The sequence below is a fragment of the Rhinolophus hipposideros genome (genome assembly GCF_964194185.1).
Source record: "Rhinolophus hipposideros genome assembly, chromosome: 26".
In the NCBI taxonomy this organism is placed as follows: Eukaryota; Metazoa; Chordata; class Mammalia; order Chiroptera; family Rhinolophidae; genus Rhinolophus; species Rhinolophus hipposideros.
In genome coordinates, this window is record NC_138072.1 from 1,215,132 (window position 1) to 1,227,344 (window position 12,213).

Here is a 12,213-nt window from a genome sequence, read left to right on the forward strand (position 1 = left end):
AGTTGGGGTTTGATCCCCTCCAGGGCCTGGGCCCTCATCTGTCTGGGGGAGGGGGCTGGGAGACAGGTTAAGACTCTAATTTGGGTTCAGACTTAAACCTCTTTGCTCTGCCCAAGCCTAGCTTCTTTTTGGCTTTTCCAACCTCGTTTGGAAGTTAAAGAGAAAAGGAAGTTAAAGAGAAAATGATTACATTTTCAGGAGATCATTTCACCTCAGCCAGCGCACGCTGTCATGGCGAAAGTGCCTTTGACATTCCCCTAAACCACCACCTGCTGGCATGCATGCTAGCCATGAAATCCTCCGTCTGGGTGCATTTTGGGGTAACTGGCACTGACCAGGTTAACCTTGTGTGATCTGTACCCCCCTCCCCACCACCTCCTCTTATTTTTAAACACTCATGTGCTGGCTATGCAGGGTCTGGCTGAGGCACATATCTATTAAAATCCAAGGAATGATCCGTCCTGGGGGATTGGGAACCCATAGGCAGGGTGGGCTTGTGTGTTAACCTAAGGGCCTTACCAGGGTGGCAGCCAAAGGAGGGGCTGTGGCTACAACTGCCTGGGAGGCCACCTCCTTGTCGCCAGGTAAAGGGAGGGCTGGCCTCTCCCTTCCCCACTCCTCCTCCCAGGCCTGTGGCTTCATCTTTTTCCTTCTCCCTTTCCCAGTGTGGTTCCCTGCCTGCCCCTCACTGTGCCCTCTCTCTCCTTCTGTGTGTCTACCCTCCTTCTCTCTGCTCTCTAATTCCCTACCACTGTCCCCCATCTGGTTAGGGGGGAACCCTCAATGAGCTTACAGGCCAAATGGGGCAAGGCAGCAGGGTCAGGTGCCCTTACGTGGCCAGGGTTCCTCTTAATGGGCCCCGTGACCCAGGATAAGTCACCAACCACTCTGTACCTATTTGAGCAAAGAAGTTGGAACAGTTACCTTTTTAAACCAGTTGAGTTAGAATGAACAAAAAACAAATTAGAATGAACAAAAAACAAATATTCAAACTGCACAATTTGATTATTTTGGAAAGATATATACCCCTGTGGGACCATCCCCACTGTGAAGATGATAAGTATCTGCCACCCCAAAATGTCTGGTGCCTGTTAGTAATCCCTCCTCTGCCCCCACCCTTTACCCCCATTTACCAACAAAAGCAACCACGGGTCTGCCTTGGACCCTATAAATGCTTTTTTGTTTTCTAGGCTTTCGTACCAATGGTATTACATAGCAGGTGTGCTTTGGGGCTGCTTTCATTCAGCGTAATTCCTTTGAGGTTCGTCCATAGTGTGTTGATAGTTGGTTCTTTTTAATCACTGAACAGTACTCCCTGGCATGACATGCCCCCGTTTATCCATTCCTCTCTGGATGGACATTTGGGTGGTCTCCACTTTGGGGCCATGACAAAGAAAGCTGCTGTGGGCAGCCGTGGACACGTCTCTTCCTCAGCTCAGCAGCTGCCAGGTCGATCCTCCTTATCCTTCGCTGTAACCCAACACAGGATGAAACAGGAAACCAGCGCGCTCCATGCGAACCCTGCTCCACCCCAAGCTGTGACCTTGGGCCACTCCTGGTGTCCTTTGTTGGATGGGGATGACCTTGTTCCTACCTCCTGGGGCTGTTGTGAGCATTCCGTGCAGTATGGGTCTGAGGCCCAGCACCACGTTCAGAAACGATAGCAGTTATTCCTTTGCTTGCGCCTCTCAGAAGAGCTGTACGATCCCAAATCAGCTTCCTCTAGCTGAGCCGTTACCCAGCCCTTTGTAGTGTTCCTATTCCACAGAGGAGTAACTTGGTCCCAAGGGAAGGAGACGTGACCAGGGACAGCCTTTGAGTTTGGGGTTAACACAGGTGTGTCCTGACACCCAGCTCGAGGACTGTTTCCTAGACAGGCGATGGGCATTGGTGCTGGAGGGCCCTTGGAATGTTTCTAATTATTTACCAGCGTGTCATCTGAAGCCCCTGAGGGGCAGCTCAGCACAGCCGACTGGAGAAGGCTCTGAGCCCCAGGGAGCTAATAGGAAATCATGCTCCTTTCGTCAGCCCTCAGGGTCAGCAATCTGGAGACATGGCAAAACCGTAGTCATATCATCGGGGGGTAGAGCTGGGTGGAGGCCGAGAGCTTCCACCTCCTACCCTCCTACCTGCCCCACATGGCTCCAGGTACCCCAGGAGAATCAGAACCCAAGGGGCTTCTGTGTGTCTTAGATGGAAGATAGAGTCCTGGATGGCACTTAGGCCCTTTGGCATCTTTTCATTGGTCAGAGTCAGTCACATGGGTACAGCTAACCTCAGCACAAGGACACCAAGTCCCGTGTGAGCCAGAAGGCAGAGGGTGGAAATATTTGGTGGGCAGCACTAATGACTGCTACACGAGCCAAGTGACCTCTGAGCCTATTTCCTCTTCGGCAAAATGGGGGTAATCAGCACTCACCTCAAAGGCTGTTGTGAGGATTAAATAAGAAACATAATGTAAAATCCTTGGCCCAGGGTATCACATGGGATGAGTAAAATAGAATTCAGATGTCCCTGGAGACAGTCCCCCGTGAGCTGAGACCAGGGGTGTCGTGGACAGCAGACATCAGCACGTCTGGCTCCTTCCTGCCTCTGCAAACACTCACCCTGGCTCCCGGGCCCCAGCACCGAGTGGCAGCTGATGTGCTGGATAACTCCCTGCAAACTGGCCCCTCCCACTTCCCAGGTCAATGACCACTTGGGCCGGCAGCCTCATGGCCATCCCCCTCCCCCCAGCCTCATCCACACCCGTCTCAGACTTCCTAGCTGCCAGGGGACCTCATTGTGACGTTAGCCCTCTGTCCCCGTAGAGGACGGGGCCCACAGAAGAAGGGGTAGGTCCATGGACATAGAAGGGGATTCGTATCTATTTTGTGCTGAGCACTGTACTGGTTGCCTGACCAGGGTGACCTCACTGCGACCTCACAGTAGCCCTGCGATGAGGTGGGTGTCTTCATCTTGACAGGGAACCGATACGTGGGGCGGTTACACAGCCGGGAAGTGGCAGAGCTGGAATTTGAACCCAGATCTCTGCGACGTGGAACACCACCCTTTGGCTTCTGGACTGTTTTTGGTCCATTGGTACAGACTTCACTTCTATCCGGACCGGAAACTCACCTAGAGCCTGATCTCAGATGTTTGGCCTTTGAGTTCTTCATGCTGTTGTGGGAAGTGCCCTGTTCTGGGAGCGTGAGGACCGTGATTTAGTCCCTGCTCAGCCCCCAGCTTACTGTGCAACTTTGGACAAGTCTCTCTACCTCTCTGGGCCTCTACTTTTTCACCTGAAAACGAAGGGGTTGAACGATGGCCCTAGTGAGAACTGTCCACACCTGCTCCTACCTCTGGCCCCAGTGCTGTATTTGAGTGCGTTGCAAAGACTGGGCGCAGAGCCTGTTTGAGGTTCCATGGAGAACTAATTAAACCTTCAGTAACTTGTGAAACCCAAAACAGCTTGGTTGGTTTAAGACTGCGGGGTATCTGTGATCCATGGCAGTTCTCTCTCTCCCTTGCTATTTATAACAAATTCTGGTTTCCTCTACAGCGAAGTCTGTCTCCTTTGTAACAGAGGAAGTCAGGCTAGGCCTATGCCTCAGCTAAGATCTGAGTCTGCACCCCAATAGACCCTGTCTGGGGTCCTGAGCTCCTGCACAGACAGATCTGAGCTCTGTCTCCAGGTGGATGGGGTTGCACTAGCTGAGGGCAGGATGGGCTCACACCTGCCTCCCATGAAACCAAGTACAGCTGCTGGGGTGGGGCTAGGGGTTAGGGTTGGAGTTAAGAACTTCAGGCCGGCCTGGTGGCTTAGGGGGAGCTCCGTGCTCCTAACACCAAAGGCTGCCGGTTTGATTCCCACATGGGCCAGTGGGCTCTCAACCACAAGGTTGCTGGTTCAACTCCTCGATGCCCACAAGGGATGGTGGGCTGCGCCCCCTGCAACTAGAAATGGCAACTGGACCTGGAGCTCAGCTTCGCCCTCCACAAGTAAGATTAAAACGACAACAACTTGACTTGGAAAAAAGTCCTGGAAGTACACACTGTTCCCCAGTAAAGTCCTGTTCCCCTTCCCCAGTAAAATCTTTGAAGAAAAAAAAAAAAAAGAACTTCAGGGCAAAGAGCTGATAGCTTCTGCAAATGCCAATGCCTGATGCTAACGGTAAAGAAGATCAAAGAGAACAGGAGTTAAGGTCAGACCTCCCCTGGGGACATTTCTAGGGCCTAAGGGAATCTCTCTGGTGTTTTGGTTTGTTACTGAAGGCCTGTGCCTGAGGGAGCTGAGCCAGATGGCTGTTCCAAGTGGCTGATGAGTATTTTAATCACAGTAGTAGCGTGGGAGATTCCTGCCTTGGAGAGGCCTCCCTGCTCGCCGCAACTCCCCCAGGTTCCCATCTGCCCAGACGCCCACAACTCCTGTCAGGAGAAGTGATGGAGACCCATAATGCCTTGGGGGAAGGGCCTCAGCTCAGGACAAGAGTGGGGCTCAGGGCCAAATACCTTAGCGCGCCCTCCTCCTGTTTCTCTCAGGCAGAGAGGAAAGGGTTGGGGCTGGGGGAGATATGGAGGGGGGGGGCGCTGAAGGAAGGAGGAAAGAGGAGAGCTGGAAGGAGGTAAAGGGAGTGGGAACAAACCAAACAGACACAGGAGGCCTGGCTGTACTGAAGCAGGACAGAGACCCAAGAGACTGTCCCAGGCTTCCGGTAACCTGCTGGCCTAAACCTCTCCAAGCTGCGTTTAAGCCTCCTTCCTGCCTCATGGGTCCCATTTGACCTCTGTGCCCAGTTACCACCGCACCTCTGAGCAGCGGTGACCAGGGGTCAGGGCCCAGAGCTGCCCTGCTTTTCCCTGGGAACGCAGGCGGGAGCTGCTGCAGGGCTGGTATAGCTGGCCTGAGGCCCTGACTCTGGGAGGCCTGATTTTCTAGCCCCTGTGCCTCCCCCTTCTCCTGACTGACACCCTGTGCCCTGGAGGGATGGGTGGTGGTGGTGGCGGTGGTGGCAGCCGCAGCAACTTTGGTGCCATTTCCCAGCAGTGAGGCTGTGAGTCAGAAGGGTCTCCCACTCTCCGAAGTCAGAGGGGACTTCCTGGAGGCAGGAAACCACAGTTAAGCCCCAGAGAAGTCCAGAGTCTGGTGGGCGGCAGAGCAGCTTTATAAAATGCCGGCTGCCATGCAGGAGGGCTACTCTTGGAGCGAAAGCCTGTGGCAGCCCAGCTCCCCTCCCCTGGGCAGCTGCTTGAGGGTGACATGGGGAGTCTGGAACCAGACACATCAGTTCAGATCCTGGGTCTGCTGTTCGTGTGCTGGGCGAGACACAGTTTTTTCTTCTGCAAACTGAAAAGGAATTATAAAGCTTAGCTCAGAGGCTATGGGAATGAACTGAGAATATGCATAGACAGTATCCTGTTCACGTGTATGGTCTAAACTTGGTGTCTCCCCACCTGTTTCTGGTTGATGGATGGGGAGAGAATGCCCAGGGTCTGAGGCCTCCACACTCTGCTGGCCTCTCGCTCTGAAGGGGTGACATTCTAACCCCAGGGAGCGCTTCCCTTAGGTTCACAAGCTACTAAGAGGTGCAGGGTCCCACCAGGACCTCTTTCCTTCCCCACCTCCACCCTCTGGTGGCGCTCCTGCTTTCCATTGGGATGGGAGAAGGGTTGATTGCCCCTGAAATTTGCCCTTGAAATTATCTTTGCTTTTGGTTTGCTCTACTAAGGGATCTGGGCTACTGGATGGAGTAGTTACCTGTGGGGGTGGGTGGGGGAAGGATGGGGAGGATGGCACCAAGAAATGCATCCATCCTCGGACCCTAACCCACCCCCTTGCCAAAGTCTCTCACATGGTGTCATCATCTGAGGGTGATGCAAGAGCTTTGGAGCCAGACTCCCCATCCTCCCCTCCCCCAGAGAGCTCCCTTCACATCTGGAGCTGCAGCTGGGTCCTCCGCTTGGGTCCCTTCCAGGGAAGGGAGCTGGCTGAAGCGAGGGGAGGGCGGCAGCTGGTGAGGGGGCCTGTGACTGGCCCCAGTGTTGGGCATTGCGATGCAGGGGGGTGCAGAGAGAAGGTGCCTGGGCCCAGCGGGAGGAGAGATGGGCTGGAAACGGGACTGCCACTTCTCAGGGCTCGGGTCTCCCCCACCACTGCTCTGTGCGTCAAGCCCCCAGGGCTCCCCTGGTCCTTTCTGCCCACAGAAAGGCAGCAGTCCCCTTCCCCTCTCCCCACCCACGTCGCCCCAGCACCTACCCAGCTGCCTCCTTTGTCCTTCCTGTGCCCGGGGCGGCTCAGGCCTCCCACTCGGATCCTCTGCCCCAGCAGCCACAACAGGCAGAGTGTGAGCGCAGGCCCAGGGCGACCGCTGGAGGGTCACAAAGGTCTGGCTGCAGGGAAGAGCCTAGGAGCCAAGAGAATGCACCCCAAATGAGCTGCAGGGTTGAGGTGGAGGGGACCTTAGTCAGACATTAGCAAGAATCTCCGTCAATAAAGGGCAGCAGAAGGGGAAGAATTTCAGTAAAGGTCGGCAGAAGAATAAATGCAGAAGGGAAGCCCCGGCCGGAGACCTGGGTTCTTGCCCACGCTTAGCCACTAACCCGCCGTGACCCTGGGCAGTTCCCGCTCCGCGTCCCAGTTTCCTCATTTACGAAACGGGGGTCCCCTCCGCCCCGCCGCTCCCCAGGCCCCGGCACCGGGCGGACGCGCGCCAAGAGGTCCTTTTAACGGCTCCAGCCCCGCCCCTGCTGCCGACTCGGGCTTTCGATTGGTGGGCCGGGCCGGGGGCGGGGCTGCGGGGCCTGGGCCGGCGCTCCGGGCGGGGCGTGGACCGAGCCGCCCCCGCCCCCTTTGTCCGTGCGGCGGAGCGCGCGGGTGGGAGGTGTGCGCGCCGGTCCCGCGCTGCCCGCTCGCTGTCATCCCGCTCCCGCTGCCGCCCGATGGCGCGAGGGGGCGCGCGGGCCCAGCCCCAGGGAGCCACCCCCGGCCGCGGGTGACCCTCCCCCTGCGCCCGCGAGCATGTCACCTCCAGCCGCCGCGGCCCCCTCCGGTTGCAGCGCCCGCGCCTCCCGCCGCCGCCTGGGGCACTGGCCCCCAGCCCCTCGCCCCTGATCCACGCCCAGAGCCTGGCGCCAGAGGGCCATGGCCGGCCAGGGGGACTGCTGCGTCAAGGTGGCCGTCAGGTAGGCGCCGGCGCCGGGACAGGGTCTTGGGCTTTGTGTCGTGTGGGCGCGGGGCCGCGGGGCCGGAGCCTGCACTCCCGAAGGAGGGGCCGCTGGGCCTGGCGGGCCGCGTGGAAGGTGGCTTTGTTTGGGTGGTAATTTCGGGCCCCTCTTGGGAGCCCTTAATAATCAGAAAATCGAATAAACAAGGAAATCCGGTATTTCACACCCAGCCCTGGCCCCGGCTGAGCGTCTGTGTGTTTCCTCTTCGCCTCCCCACTGGGCTACTGTCTCATACCGGGATGTTGCGGGGAAATTTCCCCTCATCCACCCTAGCTGGATGGTTCTGTGCTCGGGTCCTGCCAGGCAACGCAACACCCCGCGGAGCCGCTGCAGACAAAGATCGTGCAGAGCTGGGACGGTGTCGTGCCTCTGGGGAGGCAGAAGCCCTGCTGGCCCTGCCCCAACGGGACCCGGGCCTGGGGGCAGAGGAGGACGTGTACCTGGGGTTCCATCTCTGAGAGGCCGGAGGGTGTGCCACATGCCCCCTCCTTAGGCGCTCAGATAAAACGGGGTGGGGAGGACCTCAGGACTTACCTGGGGTTTGAAGTGACACCCTGGGGAGAGGATGAGGCTCGGGCTTCCACTGGGGGGAAGACACAGAGCTGAAGGGCAGGAAACACTGCAAAGTTGAGCCACGGGTGTCCTTTGTTGGGCTGGAGATGCTTTCCCCCACACCTCCTCTCCCTGTTTTTGTTTTGGGTTTGTCTGTCTTCAAGGGGTCTGTTGGTGACAGTTTGGGGCTGCCCGCTGAGCAGAGGTGGTGGAGAGGACCATCCTTCTCTGCCCAGCGGGTGTATGGGGCAGGGGGAGGGGGATTCTGGAGTCCAGGTCTAGGGTGGGTCTCTGAGACAGGCGTTCGGTGACCCAGTTTCCAGGAACCCAGGCACGTCACTCTAGATAGGGTCAGAGAAGACTATGGAAAGGTTTGCCCCTTCCTGCCCCAGGGCACATGCCCCAGCCCCCTGGCCAGCCGTCTGCAGCCCAGAGAGGAGGGGGGGATTGCTGCTCAGGCTCTGAGGTCGGGGCAGGGAGGTTGAGGTGCCCCCGCCCTGCACCGGAGCGCAGCCTTGGGACCTGAGGAGAGAGACAAAGGGGAGCCCGCAGGTGCCTGCTGGGCGGGCGGGGTCAGGCTGCTGCAGCTGACATTGCAGCAGGACACTGGAGGTCGAGGGAGGAAGGTACAGGGTGGGGGTGGGAGTGAGATTCAGTGTGACATCTGCGGGTGGGGGGCACTCTGGGGGCGCGTTAAACGAAAATGAAGCCCCGCTGCCCCGCCCACGGAACCAGGACTGGGAAGGAAGGGGCTTAGGGTGGCCTCCCAGGGGGGGCTCTCCTCTAGACACCATCTTGAGGAGAGAGCCAAGCAAGGCCCCCTCCACTCTGTCAGGGTCCCCAGACTAGACTGGAGTGTGGCCAAGGGTGGGAAAGCCCCTTGGGGTGGGCACTTTGTGTAGAGGAGTGAGGAAGCACTGTGTCCCCTTCCCACCGCCACCACCAGAAGGTCCCTCGGGCACTTTCCACAGAAAGCGACTGGGCCTGCCACTATACCCCATTCTTCAGGATGACCAGTGTCATCTCTGCTTCCCACTTAAATCATCCGGGGAGATCTGGGTGCTCCACTCCTTGCCTTGAGCTGCCGATCTGGGTGGAAGGGAGAGAGGGGAAGACTATCGGAGGAGCCTGGCTTTCAGGGCTCCTGGGAGGTGTGGGCCCCACCCACCCCAGTCGCACACGCGCCAGCCAGACCTCAATGGGCAGCCAGCTGTGGAGTGCAGACAATGCCTGGACAGAGCCCAGTTTCTAATCAGGGAGCTGAGGACAGGCTTGGCCTGGAGTTGGGGTGGGGAGCAGACAGTGCCACTGGGGTGATGTCGGGGGGCTTCTCTGTGCTCTTGGATCCCCTTCTAGCCCCCATCCCCACCCCCAGAAACCTCTTGCCCCACTGAAGGACTGGATGATGGACTGGGGCAGAGTGGGAAGAGCCAAGGGTTTGATTGTTGAGGACCCAGCCCCGGGTGCAGCTGTCTTCTGACTTTCTGAAAGTCCTTTCTTATGTCTAACTAAAGTGCTTTCTGAGTCCCCATGACAACTTGTGGGAAGCTCTGGGTCCTGCCCTTGGGGACGGGGGAGGCCAGGAATAAGACAGACTTGGTCTGCTATGTTGTGTGTGTGTGTGGTGGTGGTGGTGGTGGAAGTATTCTGGGCTGTTAGATGAGGTGACAAGTGCCAGGCCCAGGGCTCTCGGCCTGTAATCTCCTTGGGACAAGGATCAAAGCTGGCTGTTTACAGATCACCAGAAGGCCAGGCTGAGGGAGAGCCAGAGGGGGAAGCTTTCAGCACCTGGGGCTGTGGGACAAGGGGGGAAGGTCTAGGTGTGAGCAGCCCAAAAGCCCCACCCTGGAGTGTGGTCCCTCTGCTCCTGAACCCTTTGTACCAAGAGGTTCCCAGGCCAGCGCTCCAGTCTGCCTGCCATCCCTTTATCCATTAATCCCCTTGCAGATAAAGACCTGGAGCTGCCTCTACCTGGGGTGGGGGTGGGGGGAGCACTGGAGAGAGGTGAGGTGAGCTGTGATCTCCCCCAGGCTGCAGCCACTGGGGCCTGACCAGTGGGGGAGAGGGGAAGGGGGCGGCAGTTAGGAAATGCAAGCTGGTAAAGTTCGAATTGGGGAAGGAAGCCAATCACATGGTGTGTTTATTTAAGACCCTTTCAAGCCCCCAGCTCTGAGCCTCACCGTGAGGGCAGTGCCAGTGGACCTGACCCCTCCCCCTTATCTCTGCCTGGTTTCCTTCAGCTTCCTTCCGGGCAGTCTGCTGGGGTTGGGGAGGCCCCTCGGCCAGCCCCATATGTATCCGTGGACCCCACAGGGGTGAGCAGGGGCTGGGAAGGGGCTGGGGGAACAGCAGCCAAGGACCCAAGGGACACTGTTAGGTTGCACCCGCCCTCTCCCACTTGGGTTCTCTAGCTGCATGCGTTCCCCAGTTCCGGGCTACTCTGAAGTCCTGGCGAATGTCTGAATTTCGAATCAAGAGAAATGGATTCAGGACAGAGACTGGAGAAGACGGAAACAAGGGTGTAGGGGGGTGTATGGGGTGGCTTCAGAGTCCCACTCTCTGACCCCAGGCCAGTCAGGGCCAGGCAATGCCAGGTGTGTCCCGTGCTGGGCAGCTTACAGGTCTGGGAGACCAAGGCCTGACACGACCTCCTGAGCACTTGGTGGTGGCCTCGTGCAGCCGACACAGGGCTTATGTCACCACAAGGAAGTGGAGTGTGGTAACCACAGGCCCCGGAAACGTGTCCCCTCCCCCACCCAGCTAGCGTGTCTGATTGGATCTCAGCTTTTCAAAACCTCTCCAAGCGAGAGGTAGGGTGGGGCTGGGGGAAGTGGCAGTGGTGACCCTGCTGGCACCCTTATTCTTACAGCCATGGGGGCAAAGGGGGGGCGGGGGGCCCCACACAATCCATCAGTGGGCTGGCCTCGTTCTGTTGGTCCGTCCGTGACTATGAGGTGAAATGCAGCATTCGCCTCCAATGCATTGATCGTCCGTCCGTTGATGGCACGCTGTGGTGGAAAGGAGACTGAATGAGGGGGTGGCTAAGCCTTAAGTCTGACCCCTTCTGTGTGCCGCACACTGTATTTTCGTCACCCCGTTTCACCTGCTGGAGCCCCAGAGGGGACTGAGGTTATTCCCATTGGAAATGCAGGAGCTGCATTTGGTGGAAGCCCATCAAAGTTGTGGCGGAGGCTGCCCGGGCTTCCTGCAGGCTGCTGGTCCACCGGAGGCCGGAGGGAAGGTGCACTGAGGGCAGCTGGCAGAGGCACTGGGCCCAGGCCCAGGGTGGCGGGGAGATAGCCTCACTGCCCTCTCAGGCCAGCCGCCTGTTGCTCTGCATTCCTCAGCAGGGGAGGTCCCCAGGGCCTAGTCCCCATGAGCTGTCCCCATCAGACGCAGATGCTGTCACAGCTCTGGGCTCTGGGCACTCCCCACTCTCCTGTCTCCCGGGAGGTCATGGGAAACCCCTGCCAGATGCCCAGAGATGGGACAGTGAGTGACGCTGGAGCCGAACTGAGCAGGGCTCTCAGGGCTGGGCTGGCCTCTCTTCCCAGACGACAGAGGACTCAGATGGGTGGCTCACACCCCGGCCTGTGTGGCCGAAGGCCCTCTGGGGGTCTGTCCAGCTCAGGACAGGGACAGGCCCCTTCTCGGCTCTCCTCACACCCCCACTCCCTGGCTCCTGACACGGCACCCCATCCTGCTTGCCTGCTTCCTCCCCTTCCCGGGGGTGCCCTGGGCACCACTGATATCCTGACTCCCTAGAGAGCCATGGACAAGGCTGCCCCCAGGTGCCCTCCCCTGTTGACTGCCTGTCCCTGGGCATCACTCAGAAGTCAGTGGCCAGGACCCTGGGATGAATGGAAAGAGAAAGGTCAAGGACCTTCCCGAGGGAGTGGGGCCAGAGTCCTGAACCCCAGGCACCCTGACTGGACACCGCAAGTCTTCCTTGGGTTTTCTTGGAGTGTGTGCACCTCTGTCTCGTGCTCTGGGGCTGCTCGATGACAGAAGCCTGGCAGAGAGGGCAGACAGATTCCTTTTACCAGGCCTGCCCGTGCCTCATTAACCCACGCCCTTTGACCCCATGGTACAGAGCCTTCTTGTCTGGGGTTTCAGAGCCAGTCTGGGTCTTTTCTCTGAGGGCAGCTTCAGCAGGGCTGGGCAAGTGGGAGGGCAACAGGGCACTCTGGCTGCCACCGGGCTCTGGGGCTCTCCCTACAGTGCACCCCAAATGGGATCTGGCCACCCTGTTCTAGAGAGGAATGGCCTCTGTGGGAAGATGCCTTCTCTGGGCTAAGTCAGCCGAAAGCCCCTGGTGTCTGCGAGCCAGACTCCCCTGGGAGCAGGCATCCTGCTTCCAGCTGCCCTCCCCAGGCCTGGCAGGCTGCCATGGGGAGGGGGTGATGCTCAGTGAAGGGGGCTGTCCACGTCCTCGGTCCTTTGCTGCAGAAGAAGCCG

General features: G+C 58.5%; 1 protein-coding gene and 1 long non-coding RNA gene across 5 annotated transcripts in view; one reads left to right on the forward strand and one right to left on the reverse strand.

The window, feature by feature from the left end:
* Positions 1-5,126: 5,126 nt before the first annotated feature.
* LOC308493150 lies at positions 5,127-6,668 on the reverse strand. Its single transcript, XR_013992648.1, has 3 exons — positions 6,580-6,668; positions 6,236-6,383; positions 5,127-5,326 (listed from the first exon to the last, which is right to left on the reverse strand). It is a non-coding gene; the product is annotated as an uncharacterized lncRNA (long non-coding RNA).
* A 176-nt stretch (positions 6,669-6,844) lies between these two features.
* KIF21B (kinesin family member 21B) overlaps positions 6,845-12,213 on the forward strand; it is a 39,254-nt gene continuing 33,885 nt past the window's right edge. For all 4 annotated transcript variants that reach the window (XR_013992647.1, XM_081038947.1, XM_081038945.1 and 1 more), the window contains exon 1: positions 6,845-7,161. Coding sequence is in view for 3 of the 4 variants with exons in the window: in XM_081038947.1 (XP_080895073.1) it covers positions 7,121-7,161 (41 nt within the window). In the remaining variant the exon portion in view is untranslated. The remainder of the gene's footprint in view (positions 7,162-12,213) is intronic.